General features: G+C 39.3%; 1 protein-coding gene across 10 annotated transcripts; it reads left to right on the top strand.

The window, feature by feature from the left end:
• On the top strand, window positions 1–24269 carry SNX16 (sorting nexin 16). 10 transcript variants are annotated; one of them, XM_035125813.3, is made up of 8 exons: window positions 1–250; window positions 4935–5387; window positions 10353–10439; window positions 11326–11474; window positions 17720–17789; window positions 20781–20917; window positions 22131–22250; window positions 22809–24269. In XM_035125813.3, the coding sequence occupies exons 2-8, from the start codon at window positions 5016–5018 to the stop codon at window positions 22915–22917; spliced, it is 1044 nt and encodes a 347-aa protein (XP_034981704.3). In that variant the 5' UTR covers window positions 1–250; window positions 4935–5015; the 3' UTR covers window positions 22918–24269. The 10 variants fall into 10 exon arrangements, with proteins under 10 accessions (XP_034981704.3, XP_088531766.1, XP_034981703.3 ...); XM_088675640.1 differs by having other exon boundaries at window positions 14–250; window positions 22062–22250; XM_035125812.3 differs by lacking the exon at window positions 1–250 and adding an exon at window positions 791–892.

Raw genomic sequence — 24269 nt, 5'->3', positions numbered from 1 at the left:
AAGCTTCTGAATAATGGGAACCTGCTGCATGCATGCATGTTACTTCAACTTAATTAAGAAAATACGCACCAATATTAAATAAATCCATTTGTTTTCTAGCTTCTTGGTTTATTTATTTTTTAAAGGGGTGGACTTAAAAAGAACCTAGGTAGTGATTTTTTTTATTTAATAAGAAAAACCCAACAGTACAATCCTGTACTTGCCTACGCAGAACTAAGTCCCGTTGGGTATCAATGGAACTCGCGCCCAGGTAAGTGCATTTAGGATTGAAGTCGGGAAACTTTTAAGTAAATATCACGAGGATTGGCTTGTTTGTATGGGGTTTTTTTTGTTTTTGTTTTTGTTTTGCGGGGGCGGCAGTTGATTGGCAGGCAGGAAAACATGGAGACGCGACACTTTTCCTGGCATTCCCCAGCGGACAAGGGAATTTAGGGCACAGCCGCCAGCCGCGCGAACTTTAAATCTGGATCTGCTTCCCTTGGTTAAACATCACCGCATTGGACCAGTCTGAACTACGCAGCGAGTCTTTTCTCGCCACCTGTTCCTGAAGCAGCGAAACACATTTCTCTCCCCCACAGAACTACAAATCCCAGCAGGCTATGCGGGAACAGGTGGCGGAAGGAAGGTGGGATGTTTTCAGTCAGCTTTGCCAGAATACGCCGATTCACGGGCCGCGCGCTTGGCCGCGCTGCTTGTCGGGACTTGCAGTTTTTTTTCCTCTTCCAAGCGGCGGTGTTTTGTCCGCGGAGGGGGCAGAGCAGGTCTGGCCGCGGTGCACCCCGGGAGCTGTAGTCGGAGGCGGGCTGACGAACCGTGGCGGCGGCTTGTGGTGGCTCGTACCTCTTGGGACTCCGCAGGGGCAGCCGGCGAGGGTGCCTCCCGCGCGCAACAGGTAGGCGACGCCGCCGCGAGCGCGTCCTTGTAGCGCCTTGGCCTCGCCCGGCCAAGCGGAGTGCGGGGAAAGGAGGACCAAGGGGCCGGTGCGGCCGGCGGAGGGCAGGAGGCGTCGCGTGAGTAAATGCCCAGACCGAAGATCGTCGAGTGGGAAGGGTCCGCGAGGGTCATCTAGTCCAGCCCCTTGCGGTGCAGGGATATTTTGCTCAACGTAGGACTCGAACCCACGACTCTGAGATCGCGAGTCTCCTTCACCGGCTGAGCTGTGGAGCGGAGGGGACGGTGGTCCCGAGCCCCTGGTTGAGGGGCTCACACGTCGACTGCACCCCAAGGAAAGGAAGGTGGGCCTGGGAGAATGCTGCTCACAAATCTTCCTTCGTAATCTCCCTCCCTTCGCTCGCTGATAGTTTGCAGGCTGCTGCTCCCTGCGGTTCGAGGAATCGGCTTCAGCGCCCCAGTAATAACTAATGGCCACAGCCAAAGTTAAGAGGGGGAGCGAGAGAGTTTTGTGGCACCTCGAAAGGGCTTTATTGTGGTCTACAATTTTGTGGTCTTTGGGGCCTCGTCAGATGCACGGGACTGGCAACTGAATATGCAAAAACTGGTAAACATCTTGAGTAATGATTTGGCTTATTTACTTGTTAGGGTTTCACCCTACCCTTCACCAGGTTGAAGGGCGGGATATAAATCTAACAGACAGACGGTCTCTTGATTTTCATTGGCCTTTTGCCCTATGTAGGGTTTTTCTTTATTTTCTTTATAGTTATGTCTTTATCTTTGCCAGTCTAGGTTAACATTTCAGGGATCAAATGAAATGGATTTTTGTCCGTGAAAGCTTAGGCTTCATTCATTTATAACCATACATCATTAAATGCCATGAAACAGCACAGTTGATTAAAACATCAACTGAAACACAAGAGTTAATAATAGTTTGAAATATTACTAAATAGCCAGTGAAATAGTCACTAAACTTTCCACAAAAGCTGTGGCAAAAAGGTATACTTTAGGCAGTGCCAATTTACAGGGATGGCGTCTGCCTTATCTCAAGGGGGATGGAATTCCATAACTGAAGGGCCAAAGTGGAGAAGGCTCTGTCATGCCCCACTGCAGGCCTCCTGTAGTGACAGAACCACAAGAAGGATTTCACCTGCAGATCTTAGTAACCATTGCTGTTGATTTGGGTGCACCAGGACTGGTAGCCTAGTGCTAGAATTACTGTTGGACATGCTGCTAGCATTGTGTTTTTAAAGACAATTTCTACTGTACAGCAGTAGAAATACTGTTGTCAGATGTAAACCACACAGAGTATAACTCTTTTCTTTTCTTCTGGGCAGGAATAGTTGAGCTAAGTATCATCATTCATAATACTCCCTCCCTCACAGCAAGAAATTTGTACTGTAGGATAGTCTTTACATGCCTTTCCAGAATGTGAACAAAGCAAAGAGGGACTGCAATACCTCCTTCTGCTCTGTTCTTTCCTATGGTTATTTCAGTAGGGATTAAAGTACTTTACTGCAGAAATTAGTGTGGGAGTAAATGCTGTAGGTGGAACTCCGTATTTGCCAAAGGGAAGCACTGTGCTCATAACATCCCTGTAGTGGAGTCAGTGCTGCTTCCAGGGCGGGAGGAGGCAAGTTGACAGGGGCATCAACATTGTGAAAGTGCACTGGTGGAGCTGCTCTGCTGCTCTGCTGCTGTGCCCCACAGTGCCAACATCCCCTCTCCCTCCCGGTAAGGAGCAGCGACTACACTGCAGTGGGTTGTCAGGTGCAGAGCGCACCTTTTCCTGCTTGCTGCTACTGAGTTTCATCTACAGTTACAGCAGCGAATTGCTTCCATATTAATCTCTGCACTAAAATGGTGGTGAAAAGAGAAAGCATAGCTGAGAGAGAATGAGTTAAAAAGAGATAACTAGATTGAAATACAGTAATTCCTCCGCGAAAGTCCTCCTTGTCTAGCGTCCGTTCCGGCGAACATCCGCAGCAAACCCGGAAGTACTGGAACGGGTTACTTCTGGGTTTGCCGCATGCGCAGAAGTGCTAGATCACGCTAGCACTGAATGGATCCTGGCTGCAAAACAAGGTATGACTGTAGTAAAGAAAATACTGCCTGCTCTTGATGGTGTTACACTTCCTGTGAAGGAGCAGGTATATAACTTGGGGATACTTCTGGATCCATTGCTGTTGCTTGAGGCTGAGGTTGTCTCAGTCGCATGGAGTGCCTTCCATCAGCTTCAGCTGGTGGCTCAGCTATGCTCCTATCTGGACAGGGATAGCAAAACTTCTGCTGTCTTTGCTCTGGTAGCCTTTGGGTTAGATTACTGCAATGCATCATACTGGGGGCTGCTTTTGAAAATGGTTCAGAAACTTCAGCCGGTGCAAAATTCAATGGCTAAGTTGCTCACTGGGGCAAGACAGTTTCAACATATAATACCAAGCCTGGCCTGACTGCACTGGCTGCCACTTACTTTCCGAACCCAATTCAAAGTGCTGGCTTTGACCTATACAGTGCGTAAAGCCTTCTGTGGCACAGGCTCTCAATGCCTTAAGGACCACCTCTCCCCATCTCAACCAATCCAAACCCTGCAATCATCATCTGAGGCCCTTCTTCATGTGACAACACAAGAACAGGCCTTTTCAGTGGTGGCTCTCCGTTTGTGGAATGCTCTCCGCAAGGAGGCTTACCTGATGCCATCATCATGGATTTTTAGGTGCCAGGCAAAAGCTTTCCTCTTTAACCAGTCTTTTGGCCTCTGTCTGGGGCCTTTTGTAGGCGTTTAAAATGTATTTTAATGTATTATTTTAATGTTTGTTTGGTTTGGTTTAAATGTATCTATCAGAGTTTTGTTTGTTTGCTCATTTGATCATAAGTTACTTTGAATTACCTTTGGCAAGAAAAAGCAACTAATTAATGTAATAAAAATAATATAAAGAAGGTTACTTCCTGCAGTTAAGTCAATGCAGTTCTTGAGTTGGGAAAATTATAAAAGTGAACCTTCAAATTGTTTGATTTGTGAGTCCATGCAGTAGTTGGATTACAGGTGTTTCCAGTTTTAAGTGGGAATTTTGGTTGATATAATTTATGCTGTTGAATATCATTTGATGATTCAGAGATCCTGGAATCCAGTCTCTGTAGCATGATTGTAAGGAGATAATCACTTTGGAGAAGAACAGTGGCTGCTTATTCTTTACATTTGCTAATCATACTGTTTAATTATACAACTTCTGCTTTTCCCAAAAAGCATGAAGCCAAAGGTGTGGATAAAATTAAAATGTTAAACTATTCTTCAAAAACTCAGGTTCAGTTGTTTTCTCGTTTCACTGGATGGAATGAGTCTTGCAGTGAAATGTGGTAGAACTATAGTAAATAATGCATCAGATAGCCAGCTCATTTAAAATGAACACACTTCCGCTTTACTCAACATCTTATCAAAATATCTACGCTGGATGATTTTGCTTTTTGCATTTGCATATGCTAGTCAGTGTTCAAAACTCAATTGTTCTAGGCGCATTTTGCGACAGGCAATTTCGTTAGTGTGAGCTCTGGGCATAGTACTGCTTCTAAAATTTCAGATTCAAACTGCAGAGTGGAAGGAAAGGAGGACCTTTTTCTGCCTCCCCACTTCCAACTACTCTCTGAAGACTGCAGAAGAGACCCTCTTAAGAATATTAGGGGGTAGGCAGGGGAAGGACTAGACCATGTGAAAAATGAGGACAGTAGCAGGAATTTAAAATAATTTGAATTGGATGAAGCAGAAGATGACCTCATAGTTAAAAAGGATGTATCAGGCGGGATTAGGTCAACATCTGGTATGTGAACTTACTGAAGCATTTTATAAGACTTTGTGACATCTAGCAACCCTAAGTTACGTTCTGATAGTGTGAAATTATTTTCCAGATTTCATTTCTATATAAAGCCATTCACACTTGGTTGTTGCTTAATACAGACATTGAGGGGAATCCCCATGTTTTAAATAAGGTTATGAGGATGTCTCTATAAACAGTTTTGGTTTTTGAAAACCTGCTTTCTCTTATTTCCAGATAATTGAAGGGAAAGTGAATGAGAGTTCCATAAATTCTACAATCAAGAAGTATAAGCTTTCTTACGGCTGCTAATGAAGTATGGCTACTCCATATGTTCCTGTTCCAATACCTATAGGAAGTTCTACTAGTTTTACCACAAATAGAAACCAAAGAAGATCATCTCTTGGGAGCATTTCAATATGTTCAGATTCTTCAAAAGCACAACTAGAGGAATCTTCTATCAGTAGTTTTAAAAAGAGGAGTGTCCCCGATGCAATTGGTGCCACTTCATCTCCTTGCAATAGTCCACTTGTTAGGACTAAATTTATAGGTACGAACACATCTATGGAACATTGCTCTCAAACATCAGAAGACAGTGAACAAAACATAAACTCTGGGAGCTGGGAAGATCGGCCTGCTACGCCTACGATACTAGGTTATGAGGTGATGGAAGAGAGGGCAAAATTCACTGTAAGTTCTCCTTTTTTTCTTCAGGAATTTTGACTAGTAACACATCATTTAAAGATTCATAGAATCATTAAAAAATACTAATCATGCTGCACAGTAAGTACAATAAATGGGATTCTTTGTTGGCTTTCTTTTTTATTATTATTAAAGGTTTTCTTGATTTACATAAATATATGCAATGTCTCTCGTAACATTTTTACAAATCGGTTTCATTTGTTGAGACATTGGGAAGAAAGAGGGGGATAGAAGGAGATGGGGGGAGATAGGGGGTCAGGTGACGGTGTTTCTATTTTACTTAATATACGTGGGGGGGGGGAGGTTGTCAGCGTCGCTTGTGCAGGTTCTCTGTTGTTCCCTTTGTGTTCCTTTGGTGTTGAGAGACGTTGGGGTCGGCCTAGGGTATGGTTGTTCATTTGTGGTTGGCTGTAGTGGTTTTTGTTTCGTGTGTGAGTGGGGTGGGTGGGTGTTTTGGATCAGGTTAGCCATATTGATTTGTATACTGTTGGTGGATTTTTGTCATTGTCCTGTTGAGCTGTGTATGTGATAAAGGGGAAGTCGTCTTCTTCTATTTGTCCCCATGTCAGTTTCAGCTTATTGGTTAATTTTTCTAGCAGAGCTGTTTCCCATACTATTTGGTACCGTTGGTCCATGCTTACTCCTGATAGGTATTTCCAGTGTCTGGTTATGGTGCTTCTGGTTGCAGAGAGTAAGTGGGTTATGATTTCTTTGTTTTGTAGTTGGGCATTATTGTCTTGGAAAATGTTTAGTAAGGCCAATTCTGGGGTCATTTCTAAAGTTTGCTTGGTTATTTTACTTATTTCCCATATGGTTGTTGTCCAGAATAGTTGAATTTTGGGGCACTCCCACCACATGTGGAAATATGTGCCTGTTAAGGTACACCCTCTCCAGCATTTTTGTGAGGTTCCTGGGCGTATTAGCGCTAGTTTTCTTGGTGTTAGGTACCACCTGTAGGTGAGTTTCAGAGTGAGTTCTTTCCTTTTTGTTGATATGGATTTAAAGGGGGGTTTAGACCACATTTTGGTCCATTGAGTGGGATTAATCTCATAGCCTATGTCATCTTCCCATTGTCTTTTGATTGTGTCTGGGGGACTCGTGGGATTTTGTAGTAGTATTCTATATATTGCAGATACCATCCCCTTGTCGTGTCCCTTTGTCGTTAGGAGAAGGTTTTCGAAGGTTGTCAGAGGCCGAGTTGCTGCTGATTTTACTGCTGGATTGTTGAAGAGGGCATGTAGTTGGTGTTGTACTAACCCAGGGTATTTGAGTGTTTTCTAGTTTATCCTGTACTGTATTTCTTGTGTTGACAGAGGTTTGTTATTGTGATAAAAGTCTGTTAGGCGATATAAGCCTTTGGATTGCCAGGTTTTTATCTGGAGGTTTTGTGCTGCATGGTGGAATAATGGGTGGGAGGCCAAGGGGATTAGTGGGGATGGGGTTGGGGGTAGTTTGCCTGTTTCTGCTTTCCATACTTTGAGCATGGTTTGTATGTATCTACTAAGTGTAGATACCTTAGTTTGTTCAGGAGAAATGGGTATGCTGTGGTACAGATATTTTCGATTGAGGCCCTCTCCAGGTGTATCCATTGTTTTGTCTCATCTTCCAGTATGTATGGGATTATATGGTGTATTTGGTTGGCTCTGTAATATGTTTCTATGCTGGGGGTGCCCCATCCTCCTGCTGAGGTGGGGGAGGTGAAGGTAATTGGCACTTATTCTTGGTTTTTTATGTGAGAAGATAAAAGAGTGTAATTTTCAGGGTGGATAAAAATCAATGATTTTTTTAAAAAAATCAAAAAAATCGGTTTTTTTTATTTAAATCAGATTTTTTGATTTAAATCGATTTTTTTGATTTAAATTGGTTTTTTTTAAATAAAATGCTTTTTGAGGAAAATATATTAGCATCCAAAGGTTATTCCATCATGAAATAAAGATTAGTTTTTTAATTATGTAGAATAAGGTTGTATATGTTTAATTTTTTGGGTAAATAAATTCCATTAATCCATTCACAATGTCATGCTCTTCCAGAGGTTTTTGTAAGATTATTGGGCAGTTTCTCTGCCTACAAGATATTATCACAGATGCTTGGTTTACTTTTGCAGTTCTCAAAACTGAATTTGACTCAGCAGAGATCACATGCCTCTTCTTCACAGCAGAAATGTTATAACATGAACAGAGTTGAGAAAAAGACCTTAATCCTATTGTTCTACAAACCTATGAATACAGAAGCAACCCCTTCAGTGCTAAGTTTCAAGAAGTTCAGTGAATAGAATAGAAAAATATTTTTCTGATTGTTTGGAGTGGACAGTATTTAGGTTTTTCATGTGTAGGCTGGGCTGACAGTCTAAGTTTCTTAAAATATATATATTTTGTTTTTGTTTAGCCAAATTAGTTAACAAACATGGATGTTTGTTTAAGCAAATAACATATGCTGTAATGTTATTGTTTCAGTTGAATAAATCTATTTAAATTGTTATTATTAAGGTAATGATTATTTTTCTCCTTCCTAAGTACAACAGTAAAGTTGTCCAAATATGAATAACCCATTAAACTGGGGATAAAAAACTAATATGAAAAGTTGTTATTCTAAAAATCTTCATCTACTTGCATATTAAAGTTATACCAGCAAGAATTAGTCTTTATGTAGAAAACTATGATTTAAATCAAGCCTTACTGACTAGTGATTTAAATCATGATTTAAATCAGTTTGATTTAAATCAAATCCACCCTGGTAATTTTCCCTGCCATCTGCGAAGTTGGGTTGGAGGGATCCAGATTGGGAGGGTTTGGAATAGGTAAGTTAGTTTGGGGAGGGTGACCATTTTGATCATGGCCATTTTGTCTGAGAGAGTGAAATTCATATTGTTCCATCTCTTTAGGTCTTCGTTTATTTGCCGCCACAGGGGTTTGTAATTATGAAAGTATAATTTGTTGAGGTTTTTGGTTATCCGTACCCCTAGGTATCTGAACTTGGTGTGACAAAGTTTTATCTTGGTGATATTAGTAAGTTCTTTTTGGGTGTGAGGGGGGGGGGGTGTTGAAGCACATGGCTTCTGATTTTGCAAAGTTTACTTGTAGGCCTGACACCGCTGCAAATGTGTTGAGTTCTCTGGTCAGGGAGATTGCTGTGTTCAAGGGGGTCTGATGTCATTGGTTTTCTTAAATGGCTCTTGAATTGCCTGCTAGATGCTGTTTCCATACTATGTGATTCCTCACCCCCATTCCTATCTTGTTTTTGACTGCCTCATATATCTGGCTACTAGTGTTGTGATCTGACCTTTGTGTATGTACTCGGGATTACTGGGATCTGCAGTTGTGGAGTGTGTGAGTGTGGGTGAATGTGTGCAGGTGTATTAGATAGATTGAGGTACAAATGTGTGAGTAGACTTAGAAGTTGAGCAGGTATAAGTGTATTGAGTGAGTGGAATTCTGTGTCACAGGTTTTGATGTTTTACATATTGTATAATTTATGGGTTCTGATAATTTCCATACAGTATTTCTATTGTTTTACCAACTAAAAAAATTCCTTCAGTAGCACCTTAAAGACCAACTAAGTTTTAATTTTGGTATGAGCTTTCGTGTGCATGCACACGAAAGCTCATACCAAAATTAAAACTTAGTTGGTCTTTAAGGTGCTACTGAAGGAATTTTTTTATATTGTTTTACCGTTGTTGTTGTCGTTTGTTTGTTTATAAGCCGCTAAACTGCTTGGTGATCTTTTCTATTGAAAAGTGGAATATAAATACTTGAAATTAATTCATTCATTAAGCCATCTGTACTTGTGTAAAAGTTGCTGATTCCAGTACTGTTGATCTACTAAAAACAATAAATGCTTTCAGTTCTGCAAATTTTAACCTTGCTCAGCTACATGGGTAGCTTCAACATGACTGGAATTACATAAAGCCGTGTTAATTACTTTTTGCAGTCTGAGCTGGATTCAACAATTGAGGATAACCAATGCTGTGTTTTTGAAGTGGTTGTTCTGTGTAAACAACACTTTAAAAAAATAAAACACAGAAAAGGAATTTTTATGGTAATTTAGGCGGCAGTCCTATATACTTCCTTATTTGGAAGTAAGACCCATTGAACTCGGTGGGACACTTCTGGATGGAGATGTATAGGACTGCACTGAAGTCACAAAGGGAGAAGACGACGTATGCAGGCATCAGTAGTTTAGATACCAAATAGGTGGGTATAGTCCAACGAGTTCTCCTTTTCATCTGAGTCATAAATTAATATTGCAGATTATTGCAATGTACCATAATGTTTCAGTAGAAATTACTTTAATTGGTTATATATTGAATATGCATTAGATTTTAAATCCTAACCTTAATTACTGGGAAGCAATATTCAGATCTTTGGGACTTGATTCTGATTAACAGTGCAAGCCAAACTATAGGAACCCAACATAAATTAGGATGGCATAAATTACCCCATTCCAAACTCAATCCAGGAGCAGAGCTAGCCCAAGCCTGGCAGAGGGAAAACAATATTTTATAACAGTGTGACTTGCACTACCCTTTCTGCCAGTCTAACTTCCACTCGATTGGTAGGTCATGTGACTGAGGCAACTGCAATTTGGAACAGAGGCAAGTCTCCCCCTTACCCAGTTCTGCCTGAGTTGGGATGAGTGACTAAATGTAGGTAGGATCAGGGTATCTTGTTGAAATACACTGTGTTTGTGAAAATAGTTTAAAATAGAAAATCCAAATTCCATGAATTGGTTCCTCCTGGGAGCAGTAAAACAATACCAGTTCTATATTTGCATAAAATACTTGTTCATTTTTTATACTTTAGTATATATACATTAGCAAACTTTGATAACTATTCTTTCAGAAAGGAAGCAAGCGTTATGTCAGCGTTCCAGTAATTATAGTGTAATACAGTATGAGTAAACAGCTCAAATAACTTATTGAAACTGCTTGAATAGTGTTTGTTTTTTATTTAACAGGTTTACAAAATCCTTGTAAAGAAAAATCCAGAGGAAAACTGGGTAGTTTTTAGAAGGTATGCGGACTTCTCCAGGCTTAATGACAAGGTATATAATTCTTCATCTCCAGCTATTAATGTACCAGATTAACATTCTTGCTTCTAACTTTGAAAAGTTAGAATGAGAAAAACAAGCAATTGGTTTGCCATAGAACTAGTAAGTTCACTGAGAAGCACCACTTTTAAATGGTATTTGGAAAGCCATTCCAGAGCCGTATTTACGGTAGTTACATTTTTTATTGAATTGTTATACCACCCTTCACCTGAAGATCACAGGGTAATTTGTATATTTGACACCTGAAAATAATACCTGCAAGCCCTTTAACTTTTTCAGGTTACCTTCCCCCCCCCCCCAAAAAAAAATGTTTGGTCTGCAAAATCTTAGATGGCACTCAACTAAGTTTTACTCAGAGTACACCCATTAAAACGAACAGGCCTAACTTCCATGCTCATTAATGTTGAATGCTACCCCTTGCTTAATCAAGAGAAGGCTAGTTTGCTAAGATTCATATACCTCTGCCTATTGTTGTAAACATTCTTCTAACAAGATGCATTTCTATAATGTGTTTCTTGACTAGCCATTTGTTTGTACCACAGAAGACAGAGGAATAGTGCAGTGGCATGGCTCAAATTTTCACATTTTTTTTGCTTTTTGGAAAAAGCACCAAATTTTCACTATACGTGAATTAATAGATAGTGGTTGTTTTCAGGTATTGGCACACTGGTATGGCATTTGATATGTTGTTGCTACTCTTCATACCAGCTTGACCTACCAGCCTTTGCTGAGAAAATCTCAGCAAAAGAACCCATTGCACATTAGTCTGAGGCAAAGGGAGAGAAATGGATAAAAAGCAAAGGAAAAAAAACAAACACCTTAGTGATAACTCTATGCAGAAAGCGTAATTCCTTACTATCTGCTTGGTTTACTTTTTCAGCTCAAAGATATGTTTCCTGGTTTCCGATTAGCACTACCACCAAAGCGCTGGTTCAAGGATAATTACAATCCTGATTTTCTGGAAGACAGACAGCTGGGACTCCAAGCATTCTTACAGAACTTAGTAGCTCACAAAGACATTGCTAACTGGTACGTATGTGATTCTCACCATCTATCACTTGGATTATTTTAACATGGTAACAAAAGAATAAGACCCTCCTTAGACCCTCTTTTTTGGTAATACTTGGTTTGAGCTCTGCTGCTCACTATTCTAAATTGTACTCCTGCTTTTCCAGAATTAGACTAATGAATAGTTAAATTGCTTTCTGTGAATAAAGAAACCCACCCCCAGACTAACACCAGCACATATGCTGCTGGGCCAGGTTCAGGATTCTTGTATCAATTCACAAGGACTTTAACAACGGTGGTCCAGGAAATATTAACAACCACCTAATTCCTTATATCCATGCCTAATCACTGAAGCCCTTGCAGGAGTAGCTGTTAGTTGTCAATGGCTCAAAAGCACAGCCACATTTTCAGCATTGTGGGTCCAATTTTGTGGAACTTCCTCCCAGGTGAGATGAAATAGGTCTTTTCCCTTTTGAACTTCTTACACCTAGTGGAGGCCTTTATACGTCAGTAGGCATTTTAAGTAAGTTTTGTAATCAGTTTTAACTTCTCTGTCTTTTTGTATCTAACCTATCTAGCTTATTGTATCTTTTTAACTTTGACTTTACTGTGCACTGCTGAGACAACAAAGTCAAGCAATATATAATTTGTTGAAACTGAAAATTAGTAAAAGTGTAGGAACATACATTATTTTAGGTTACAAAAGGGCAAATGTGTTTAAGACTGGAAATTGAAAAGGGAGTTTTGAGAGAAGGTTTTTAAAAATATTTCAGACTGCTACATTCTAGCAACTAGCAGGGCTGCTAAATTACAGGATTTGCCACATTTGGGATGCAGAGAAAGGGCCAAAGGAAGTCAGGAATGTATTTGTGTAGATAAGAAGATACCCTAAATGGTGTCAATCAAAGTTATTTAAAGGACTGTCTGCACCTGTATGAGACACCTCAAGCTTTGAGACCAAGTTCTGAGACCCAGGTCTTTGGCCCATCAAAAAGATGGACAGATATCAGAGACAAGGCCTTATGAGTAGTGGCTCCACATTGATGAAATTGCCTCATCCAAGAAATACATAACTCTTAAGATAACTTTTGAGATGCTTTTATTTCATTTCACTTTTGATTAGTTTGCTGTGCTTTAATTGTTGATGCGTACTTTAACTGTCTGAATTTTCTAGTTTTATGTAGTATTATGTTGTATTTATTATCCTTATACATCACACTGTGAGAGCAATGTATTTGGAAGGTGGTTGTTAAAGTCTTTAAATATACAAAAATATCTGCTGTTGGCTGCTTGGCATTGTGTATTCAGCATGTGGAGTTACAATATAGGGATTATTCATTATTTTTCAGTTTCTAAAAATATATATAAGAAGATTTTTTTTAAAAACCCTCTAAAATGCAGATTTGAATGGAATGCCTTTTATTCTGCCTGTATTTATTATATGCTTTCTAAGATGGGTCATTTTGAAGATACTTTTATGAATGCTTTAGAGCTTGGCATTGCAATCAAAACCATGTGTTGTTTTTAATTATAGAATCTCTAGTTCTATGCAATCTTGAACCACATATGTTATGAGCAGTGTGCTATTTGGCAGTACATTGAATTCTAAATGCCAACCTTGAAACTGAAATGTTCCATTTCAGTGTGTTTGTTTGTGTTAATGGTTGTTGGTTATGGATGGGTAATTATAGTAGAAACCTGAATGGTTGGGTGGGCTAGACTGCAAGTCGTGACAGTTTCTCAATGTATCAGAAATTGGTCGGGGTGAAATTTGTCTTTGCCACTATTGTTGAACACTATTGTTGAGTGGCTAAGCAGTTGTTCTCCAGTTATTGCCAATGGTTATTGTTGATAGGGTGTGGGCATAATCTTAAACACACAGGTTAGCCACTTCTTCAATATAACAGCTGAAAAGTAGTGACAGAAGTGCCTCTTGGCAGGTACTTTCAGTTCCTATCAACTCTGTTACACTGTACTGTATATGAACTTCTTGAACTTTTGTCCTTTAGAGATTTGTGCCATCTGATAGCATGTTGGGAGTCTTTCACAGAAATTGTAGCCTTCTGTGCTGCAGCTGTGACAGCAGCAACTATACAGAACTCCTCCACAATAGGTTGTAGACCCAATGTTCAGCTAAGAGCTTGTACTGCATAGTGTTGATGCAATGGTGTTTGTGTGTGATTATACATATATATATATATATATATATATATATATATATATATATATATATATACATATATATATATATATTACAACCTAAAACGTCCTGAGACGCAACAAATAAACTCATCTTTTTCTGTCTCTTCTAACTTCGGCACTGCAGTGCTAATAGACGATTATGTAGAGTTTTCCAAATTCTTTCAAGATGTCTTGAGCTTCTTATGCCAGAATCAATGTTCTCATTAATGGTTTCTTCCTGACATGCAAAGCAGCGACACTCGTTCAAGACTCTGTGTACCAGTTCTCTTGCCCCAATATTAAACAGAATTTTGTTAGTGAGATTCTTCACTTTATAATGCCATGAATAAGCTTACATTAAAACTGTGCATCCGAAAGTAACACCCTCATTGGAATAATTTTTTTAATAGGGATATAAGTTCACAATGAATATCAGAAATACACATTGTGCAAGCTGTGTATTGGAGACATTAATAGACTTGCTCAAGAGAGTTTTCCCTTTTATTTGCTCAGGAGTATTTCTTTTTGCATATTGTGGAAACTGGAGAAAGGTGTTAAACCTGTAAAACAGATGCTTGGATTACTTATTCTTCTGACAGGCTGGGCCGGAGTCACTTGTGACTCCACCCTATCCTGGAGGAGAATCTAAAAATGGGATTCAGTGCTCTGCTGTTCATAAAAGGCAATTGTGTGTGTGTGTGTGTGTGTGCGCGCGTGCGCGTGCGTGCGTTTTCTGCTGTTCTAGTTTCAGCTTTCTGTAGAAGAAGATTACTTTCTGCTTCTATCAGTATTGCCCATCTTAGTGCAATAGAGCTAAAATAGTAATGCTTAGTTGAGTCTGTGTAAACAGCTTTGCTCAATCAAAAACTGTAAGTTAAAGGTAGAATTCCCTTCCCCACATGCATCACCGCATTACGGTTTGGAAGGAGGAGAGGAAAACCAATATTGCTGTTGCTTCCATTAAAGTTCTAAATGCATTTGAATGAACTTTTGCATCACAATCCTAATCATATAAATATCACATAGGAGCGTAAGAAATGACTTGCTCTAGGTTGCATTTAACAGACAACCAGCATTCTGTTTCCAACAACTGCCAGTCAGTCAACTGATTCTAATAAACTCTCAAATATGGCACGAAGGCAGCAGTCTTCTGTTTTGTACTGCATTTTGTCTCCAACATCTGGTATTCAGAAAGGTGTACTGCAGGCATCCCGAACCTGCAGCCCTCCAGATGTTTTGGCCTACAACTCCCATGATCCCTAGCTAACAGGACCAGTGGTCAGGGATGATGGGAATTGTAGTCCAAAACATCTGGAGGGCTGAAGGTTGGAGATGCCTGGTGTACTGCCTCTGTATATCAATATATATTTCTAGCTTATTACAACCTCAGTTGAGAATATACTTAGCAAAACCCTACACTTGAAACCCCCCTTTTCCACTAGTGCACAAAGAACTTCGTTTCTTAACTGCAACCACATATAGTACTTGTCTATTAGAGCTGCCAAAGGCGGCATAGCAAAAAAAAGCCCTACCCAAGGCTACCCAAAACGAACTGATATTTATCTTATTAAGTGCTTGGATTCAGTGGTTATATGCTGAATGGGAAAAAATAGTGGTGCAATTGACTTCCGACAAGCACACAGAGTGCGAACAAGACTGAGTGTAGGGGGGGTCCTTTAATTTCACTGCACACAGGTGGTGTAGTCACAATAAAGGTTTATTATTATGTTTTTTTATCATCATTCTTCCATGTAAAAGCTTTATAGCATTAGTCACAAGATACACATTTTGTAGTATTTTTCACATTTTGTAGTTTAATATTGCCAAAATTGTCCTTAATCTCAATAACGGGGTCTAAAAGAGGTACAGAACAAGTGAAGTCATGGTTGGAGAAGGCAACAATGCTTTCATATAATAAGCTGTTCTGAGATGGCCATTTGCAATCTCATTCCACATCTTTTCAAAACAGCAGTTCAACCATGAAGAGAAGCTCTACTGTAAATAAAACTGTGTTTGGAAACGGTGTGATATAACTGTCAAATGAAGCAAAGAAGCATTGTTTCTCTCTCTCTCTCTTTTAGACAGTTCATTTGACTGAATAAATGTTATGAGAGGGAAACTACACATTCTCACTCGCTTACAAACTCGCTGATGAACCTGGAAATTCTACAGATGTGATGTTAGAACAGTTTTCTGCAAGCTTTCTTCATGTTTTATAATAAAAGCTTCTTGAGTCCCAACCCGTGTGGAATGCTGCTCCAGAATTTCCAGCAGCTCAATGTCCCTTGTTGTTGTTTTCTTCAAAACAAACAAACTTTGCATATGTAAACTGGCAAATCTATGAGAGCAATTCCTTCATGCAAATTATTTGCAATGTGAAGTGTTCTCCATTTTTATGGTATTTAAAGCAGCAGGCACACATGTTTGCTTGAAGCCTTAGTCCAGAGGTCGGCAACCTAAGGCCCATGGACCGGAAGAGGCCCATGAGGGTTGCTTAACCCGCCCATGAGCTGCCCCCGAACTGAGCCACCCGCTCGGTGAGTCCCCACGCGCTGGACTACACCAGCGCAGCACAGTGCGAGGACTCCCACAGCTCCGGAAATCACTTCTGCGCATGCCCAGACGCCGGAAATCACTTCTGCGCAGGCGTGATTTCCAGCACTGCACTGTGCCGGTCTGGCCCACAGAGGATCTCTGTGGTAGTGATCCGGCCCATGCCTGGTAAGCCTTGCTGACCCCTGTCTTGGTCTAATCTTCTCAAAAGAGATGCTTACACACGATTGACACATACAACTTGGTTTGTTTTTGCGTTGTTAAATGTTTTGCGTTCTCATTTTGTATTTTTATGTTGTGAACTGCCCTGTGATCCTCAAAAGAAGGGCATTGTACAAATTTAATAAACAAACAAACTTCTGCTAGTCAAAAGTATGCTGGAAAAGAGACAGTTTAGGAGTACAGTGGTACCTCGGTTTAAGTACACAATTGGTTCCGGAACTCTGTACTTAACCTGAAGCGAACTTTCCCATTGAAAGTAATGGAAAGTGGATTAATCTGTTCCAGACGGGTCCGCAGAGTACTTAAACTGAAAGTGTACTTAAACTGAGGTATGACTGTAGTTACATGGGCTAGGCATGGCTTGAGAAAAAAATCGAAGCCATCTTCCAGAATATGGCAGTGCAAGTCATTCTTGCTGTTTATACAAGCCTCTCTATCGTCTCCTCTTTGAACAGTCTTTATTGACCCCAAACAAGTAGGCAGACAGTTATGTCTAGTGTTCAGATAAGGCGATAATCCTGGCTGAAGGCTTATTGCCAATCATTATTAACCTTCAGTTTGAGTGTGGGAGAGATCCTGTTTGGTATGCATAAAGCAACTATTATTTTCTTACATTTGATTTGAAAAGCAAGGTTTTCATGTTTCCAAAGGCAATTTGCTTCTGTAGTACAGTATAGAGAAATCTGCTATTTGGGAAATGCAAATTCTAAGCCTCCACTGGGACATGTGATTAGTTAGCAGTTTCCTTACTCCTGGCTGTTGTCATTCTGTATTTTAATTCAGATTTATTTATTTATTTCTGGGGAGTTAATCGGATTTTAAAATCCAGGATAAATTAAACTTTGTTTAAAAAAAACATCCTTACCCTGAATGTCTTTCTTTTAAAACAATTACATTTTATACTAGGCAAGCATCCATTGCTGGGGAGGGTGAAAATGTTATGGAAAACATTTATTTATACCTGCTTACTGATGTTGGGAAAGATTGAGGGCACAAGGAGAAGGGGACGACAGAGGACGAGATGGTTGGACAGTGTTCTCGAAGCCACGAACATGAGTTTGACCAAACTGCGGGAGGCAGTGCAAGACAGGAGTCCCTGGCGTGCTATGGTCCATGGGGTCACGAAGAGTCGGACACGACTAAACGACTAAACAACAACAACAACAACTGAAACATTACACATTTGTTATAATAAAAACAAATTTGCTCATTTTCGGAAAAATGTTTTGTTTTGTGTTGTTTCTCACTGACTTTAGGCTGTTCTGTTTGGAGACCAACTTCTTTCTTTCTTTCTTTTCCTTATTTCACAGTCTTGCAGTGAGGGAGTTCCTTTGTTTGGATGATCCACCAGGACCATTTGATAGCCTTGAAGAGAGTAGGGTAAGTATGTTCCATATGACGTTTGTCATGTGGTGCCTTTATAATAGGACAAGCATCTGTTCTCTTTGAGGCGGACATAAAATATATATATCTGCCGCATAGAAAAAGGCATGGAATGAATACTCTATGGACTGTACGTTTACACAACAAGCAGCCCAAATGCAGGAAGACAGGGCAGCATTGGAGCAGAGATCATGGAAACCTGGGGAGGTGAGGGTGGGAAAAGAATGCAGAAGTTGTAGGAAATAATTCCACAGTTTCTTTTGACTATATTCTTCCTGCAGTTTTTCCTCAATCTCCAAAGGTTGAATATTGTTTTATTCTTCTGCCCGGTATATAATTATGGATGACTCATATTTGATGCATTGTTTTAAATCTATCTCTGCGATCTGATCCTTTTGCTTTATCAGTTGTGCATATATCATACTTTAGGGTTTTCCTTCACTGGTTTAATTATATTTAGCATAAAGTATTTTCTCACATATTTTTAATACGTGTATCTTCATGATTTATCAGTTACACTGCTCAGTCTCACTGCTATTTCCTCCTACCTGAAATGGGATGTTTTATTTGGATTGTATGTCATTCTTTTTATTTGTTTTCCTTGGGCATCTGATTTTTCAAATATTGCAGAACCCATCCAAAAGGCTTTCTGAATTAGAATAATACCATTTGCTGAATACATGCAGAAGAACAAAGAAAAAGATTTTTTTGGCTCACATCTAGCAGATATGAACCAGCTTAACACATTATGTTAATATGTCCAGTTCAAATACTTGGTAAAATTACTTTTAAGTTAAGACATTTGGAATGTTGTTAGCATTCCGAAATATATACAGATGCTCTTGTGTGTGTGTGTGTTGAATTTGGCTTTTTTTTAGAGAACAACTGTAACTATTTTAACTTGGTTTCAGTCAAGGTATAATGCCATTGATGTATTTTAATTCCTGTTAATTTTGGCTCTAGTAAAATGGCTGGTCCCTTCACAACTGTCCCATAGTTTTTTAAGGGATTGGCAGCATTATATCTGTAGAGGCTCCTGGTGGATGCCTGGTTAACTGAATGTGCTACACAACCAAATGAGATCACTGCCAAATTACATAATAGGCAGTTTTGCTAGTGAAGATAGCAACAAATTATGAAATGTAAACTTTTTAATGTTAATTGCAGGCTTTCTCTTAAAGAGAAAGAATTGTAAGCCCTCAGTCCATGCTTTGAGATTTTCTGCATCAAATGGTTTTGTTTGCATAGGTAAAGGGAAGCTCACAGCTACAGAACTTCTTATATCTATCAAAAATATAGAGGAAGTCAAGAAGAAAAATATATCCACTGCTTATAGAGACAGTCTCAATAGCATGTGCAATGTACCCAAGCATTGAATCAAATATTATTTCCTCCGGCAAGCTATTAGCATTTCACCCCAAAAATGTTAAAATGCAGTGTGTATATTGGTTTAGTTTTTCCTTTACCCTATACCTTTAAACCTCCTGCCAACCTAGCAGTTCGAAAGCACGTCAAAGTGCAAGTAGATAAATAGGGACCACTACAGCGGGAAGGTAAACGGCGTTTCCGTGTGCTGCTCTGGTTCGCCAGAAGCGGCTTGGTCATGTTGGCCACATGACCTGGAAGCTGTACGCCGGCTCCCTTGGCCAATAAAGCAAGATGAGCGCCGCAACCCCAGTGTCAGTCACGACTGGACCTAATGGTCAGGGGTCCCTTTACCTTTATACCTTTAAACACACACACTGGAAAAGATTGGAAAAGTGGTTCCATTTAAAGAAAGGGAAGTAACTTTGAATGACTCCTTGTGACATCAGTCAGGGCTCTACAAAATATTAATTAACAATTTTGCAGGATGTTTGCTTTTCAGATAACTATTAACCTTAGAAACTCGGCAAGTTATCATTGGACATATCACCTGTGTGGCACCTTGGAGATGAACTAGCTTAGTGGCTCATGAGCTTTTGAAGAGAACTTCCTCTTTCATTGGACTCATGTCTACAAAAGCTCCTACCTCAAAAACCCAATTGGGCTCAATCCTAAACATACTTACTGAGACATAAACCCCATTAAAATCAGTGGAATTTACTTCCAAATAAGTGTATTTAGGAGTGGGTGTTGTTACTGCAACCGTACTGATCTCTTTGCTGCAGTTCAATCTTGGGATCTTGAGTTCTGCAATAAAATCTTTTAACATCTGATAACCTATTTGAGGGAGAGGGGGATCCACAGTAGTTGCAATGTTTATTTATGTCACAAGGGACTGGGGGGGGGGATCTGTAGTTGACCTTCTGAGACCCATGAGGGGATTTGTAGAATTATGTGGCGTGGCAACAAGACAGCATCATGTGTGCCAAGATGTAATCTCAAGTAATTACACTGAGCTTCACCTATGCTTTTTTATCTAGCTTTAGCAGAAAATGTCAACTTCTGGTGCACTTTCTCAGTAGCCACATTCAAACTAAAATGTGTTGTTTTGTGTTTCATCATGATTATGCTGTTACTATAAGATTCTGCAATAGATGTAATGCTTTTCTATTATGGCACAGTAGGTCCCTTACATTTTCCTAGTTCTGTTTTAATGTGCCAGTACAATAAATAGTAAAGTTGCTACAGGATGCATGTCTACAGAGCTGTGGTGGCTGGTCACGCAGATTTTCTCAGCCGCATGTGTAGGTCACAGCTTGTCATTCTGAAAATATTTTGAAATATGGGTTAGGACAGTCCCTATGTGAGCCATTGTCTTGTTGTTGTTGTTTTGTCTTGCATAAAAAATGGCAGCTTGGTACAGTTTGACCTCATTACTGCCACATAAAAATGTTCATTGCAATGAAATCAAATTGAGGTTGTGTGCTTTTATGCATATTAAAAATTAAAAGTATTCCAGTAGGGGAACCATGCATAAGAGGAGAACATCATCAGTCTCAAGTCTTTGCATTTCTCACACAAAACTATTGCCTTCAAAAAATCAAAAAATTAATTTTCTTCTAGGCTTTCTGCGAGACCCTAGAAGAAACAAACTACCGTCTGCAAAAGGAACTTGCTGAAAAACAAAAAGAGGTGGAAGCTCTGAAAAAAATGCTAAATGAAAAAGAAGTGTACATAGACGCCATAGAGAAACAATTGGGGTAAGTGGACAGAAAATTCTTGAAACTAGACTGCAGTTTAAAAATTAATCCCAAAACATTGAGCACTTTTCATGCACTTCTGAAAACTTCTTTTGTTGCAACCCATACCCTCAATTCTCTCCTGAAAGACAGGAGATAACCACTGGAGTAACTCTTGCATATAATTTTAAACTTCAGTTTAAAAAGGAAATCAAAAGTCTTTTGTGAAGTAAAGCACTTGAATATGTATGTGAGCCTTTCTGACACAATTGAGGTTGGTGCAGGCCACATATAGCCTGACAGTTTAACTACGCATTTCTTTGGATAGGAATGAGGGGAGGGAGAGCAGTTTCCAAGTAGCAATCTCACAAAGAGGAAATCCTGAGGATGAGGACTTCTGTTTTACTGTCATTCTGAACCTGAAATCTGGTGAAATAAATAATACTACTAACTTTATAGTTATTGCTTACTAGCAGCCTTGTATCTGACATTGCCCGGGAATTCTAAGGAGGGTGGGAATGAATGCAGAGTTAAAATTGGTGCCATTTTGAAAGGTTCAGTGCAGTTTTGAAAGGTTCGCCATCTTGATTGAAAGGACCGTCCAATCTTATCCAAACAGAGAGAAAAACTGCTCCTTCATCTCAAGAACCTCTATGCAATCTGATTATGAAACCTTAAGAGCTGTCCAAATGCATAGCAAACAAAATACTTTCCAAAATATTTTGTAGATGAGCATCCTATTTTGTAGTCTAGTATCTAAAATACTTTTCCAACATCTAATATAATTATATTTCCAGTACATAATGGATAAACAGTACGCTGAAGCATCAATACAAAATAGATACAATTTGTAATGAAAGTTCTTTGCTAATTAGTATCAGTGTCATTTCAATATTATGTCTTAAACCTAATAAAGGAATGAAAATATAATTATGTGTAGAAAAGTCTTCTAAAAGAAGTTCTGCTTAGGTGCTTTTTCATTATTTCCTAGCTTAACTATATTGGATTGGATCTAAACTAATGTTTAGCAGGAGCCACAATTACATTTGAAGAAGCAGAGGGGGCAGTTTTCACCAATTCCTCCTTTTCCCCTTATGCTCCTAGAAAACACTGGGGGAAAGGGAGAGTTAGCAAAAAAAGTGTATTCTCTTCTTTCTATAAATAGAAAATCTCCTTACATTTGTGAAAGTGATATTCTGGATCCAATCAGCTGTATCTTGAATTCGTTACACAGGGATTTAAATTTAGGAAAAGTGAAGTATCGTAAGTTGTCGGGACAAGAGAGTGAGTGCAGTGGAGAAGTGGAATCCTCTGCAATAGAGGCAGATCAAGGAGCCCTAGAAGAAGACAACAGGTACAATTTAAAATTCTCTGCTTTATTTAAGGTTATTTTCAGGAAAGCCTTTCACTTCTACAGTCTCCTGTGATACGTTGTTGTAGATGTGCCATTCACATTCCAAATGCAATCCACACTCCAGAAATGTTAAATATATTTATGTTACTTGTGGTTTCCTGCCCTTTTCTCCTCTTCAAAAAGTCCTTGCCCCAAACTGAGGTTAAAAGGATAATAGTTGAGGGCTGTACCTCTTCAGTATGAGGTATGCTGAAGAAGCTGCATGTGGGTAATGCTGCTTGAACAGTGATCTGATAGGCATGCATCTGTGATCCACCTTAACCCAGAGGTCTAGATATCCATGACTAATAATGTAAACAATGAAAAAAACAACGGATAAATCACAAAACCAGCAACCTGGCTTAGCAGATTTTGGGGGGCAAGGGCCTACCTCTATAAACTCTTTGTAAAAGAGATTAGTTTTCCAAGTGTGCTGATCAAAACCGTGAGATAGATATGAAATGATTCCCCCCCCCAAAAAAAAAAAAGTGTGTCAAACATATTGATCTGTTCCTACAGCTCTGAGAAAGAGAATCAGGCAACATATTGGAGCGGTTCATTGGCTGAAAATCACGTGCCAGAAATCGAAGTTGCTGAGGTAGCGTATACCACCGATGAAGAGATGTAAATACTACCAGCTGCCTTTACAGTAGTGTAAAAAAAGTCAATGTCTGGATTGCATTGATCAGAAGTATATAGTAGCTGTCAAGCAGAAGTTGAGATGGCAGAAGCTTGAATGTTTACATAAACCAATCTAGAGAAACCTATGGCATAGGAAGGATATAAGTGCTGCTTTGTCTCAGCCTTTATCTAGCCTTACGAGATATATATATTAATATATAAAAAGCTCTGATTAAAGGCAGGTCAAGTTGTTCATGGAATCCTAAGTGATGTATGTACCCATATGTAAAGGATAAATGCCACATATGTAGATATACCAATCATGTAGCATGTTGTATATCACGTGCTTGCTATTAATATCTCACATTTTGTATGGACAGCTTTTTTTGGTATTTGGATTTTCAGATTCTTTATATAGGCATGAAACTTCTGGGAAATATAATTCTGCCATCTGGACTTGGAAAATGTATATGATTTCTTGTGGTTTTTAAAGTCATAAATGTAAATAAGTGATATGTACATTTTAATGCAATGATCTAGGAAAGCTTGCAGTACCAAAATCTTTCAGTAATGGGAATATGATTTGTTTTCATAATGCGGAAAGAAATATCGCACTGTGGGCATTCACCTGCACTTGAAAACAATATAAAAGCTGTCTTTTAACTGTTTTTCTTTAAATGTCCTGACACTTTTGCCACTCAGCCACATAATCACCGAATCAACAAATTTGCCTTATATAAAGAACACTACCTCTTTCTTTTGTTGCTAATGCATAATTGCGCTGTTAAAAGTATGTATATTATAAACAGATATTTGAGTCATTAAAGCCATACTTCTGCACAGTTAAATAACTAAATCTAATTGCAGTTTATGTTTGCGTGTGTTTATAAAATATTGTACACCCAGGAACACACTATAAGCTTCACTCTCATTTTAAAATTTGTGTTGAACCTAATAATGCACTTTATAACAAAGAAAATATTGTGCCAAGTTCATTGGCTCTGTGCTTTTTGTTCGACCTTTGGACTGAGGGAAGGTGCAATTGGTTTGTACAGTAATGCCTTTTTGTATTTTGCTTGTTACAGATGTTATAATAGTGTGTCAGCTTTATGGAATCTTCAGAAACATTCTGCTCAGCAGTTACTTGCTGGAAGTGCCTTGTTTTGTCTGCTCTTTCAGTAGGAAGAATGCTTCTTTTGTTCTTCTCTGTGCCACCTACTTCTTTGTTTAATGCTGTTAACACACAGTCTCATGTGCCGGAATTTTCAATGGCCGCTTTGTGTTTTAGGGTGTGAGGATAAAGATCTCTGCAGAACTGTATGAAACCATCTGGGGCTAATAAACCTTTGGACATGACAA

This window comes from Zootoca vivipara, chromosome 8 (genome assembly GCF_965207765.1).
Source record: "Zootoca vivipara chromosome 8, rZooViv2.hap1.1, whole genome shotgun sequence".
Taxonomy (NCBI): Eukaryota; Metazoa; Chordata; class Lepidosauria; order Squamata; family Lacertidae; genus Zootoca; species Zootoca vivipara.
The sequence above is the reverse complement of the archived record's forward strand: the minus strand, read 5'-3'. Positions and strand labels throughout refer to the sequence as shown.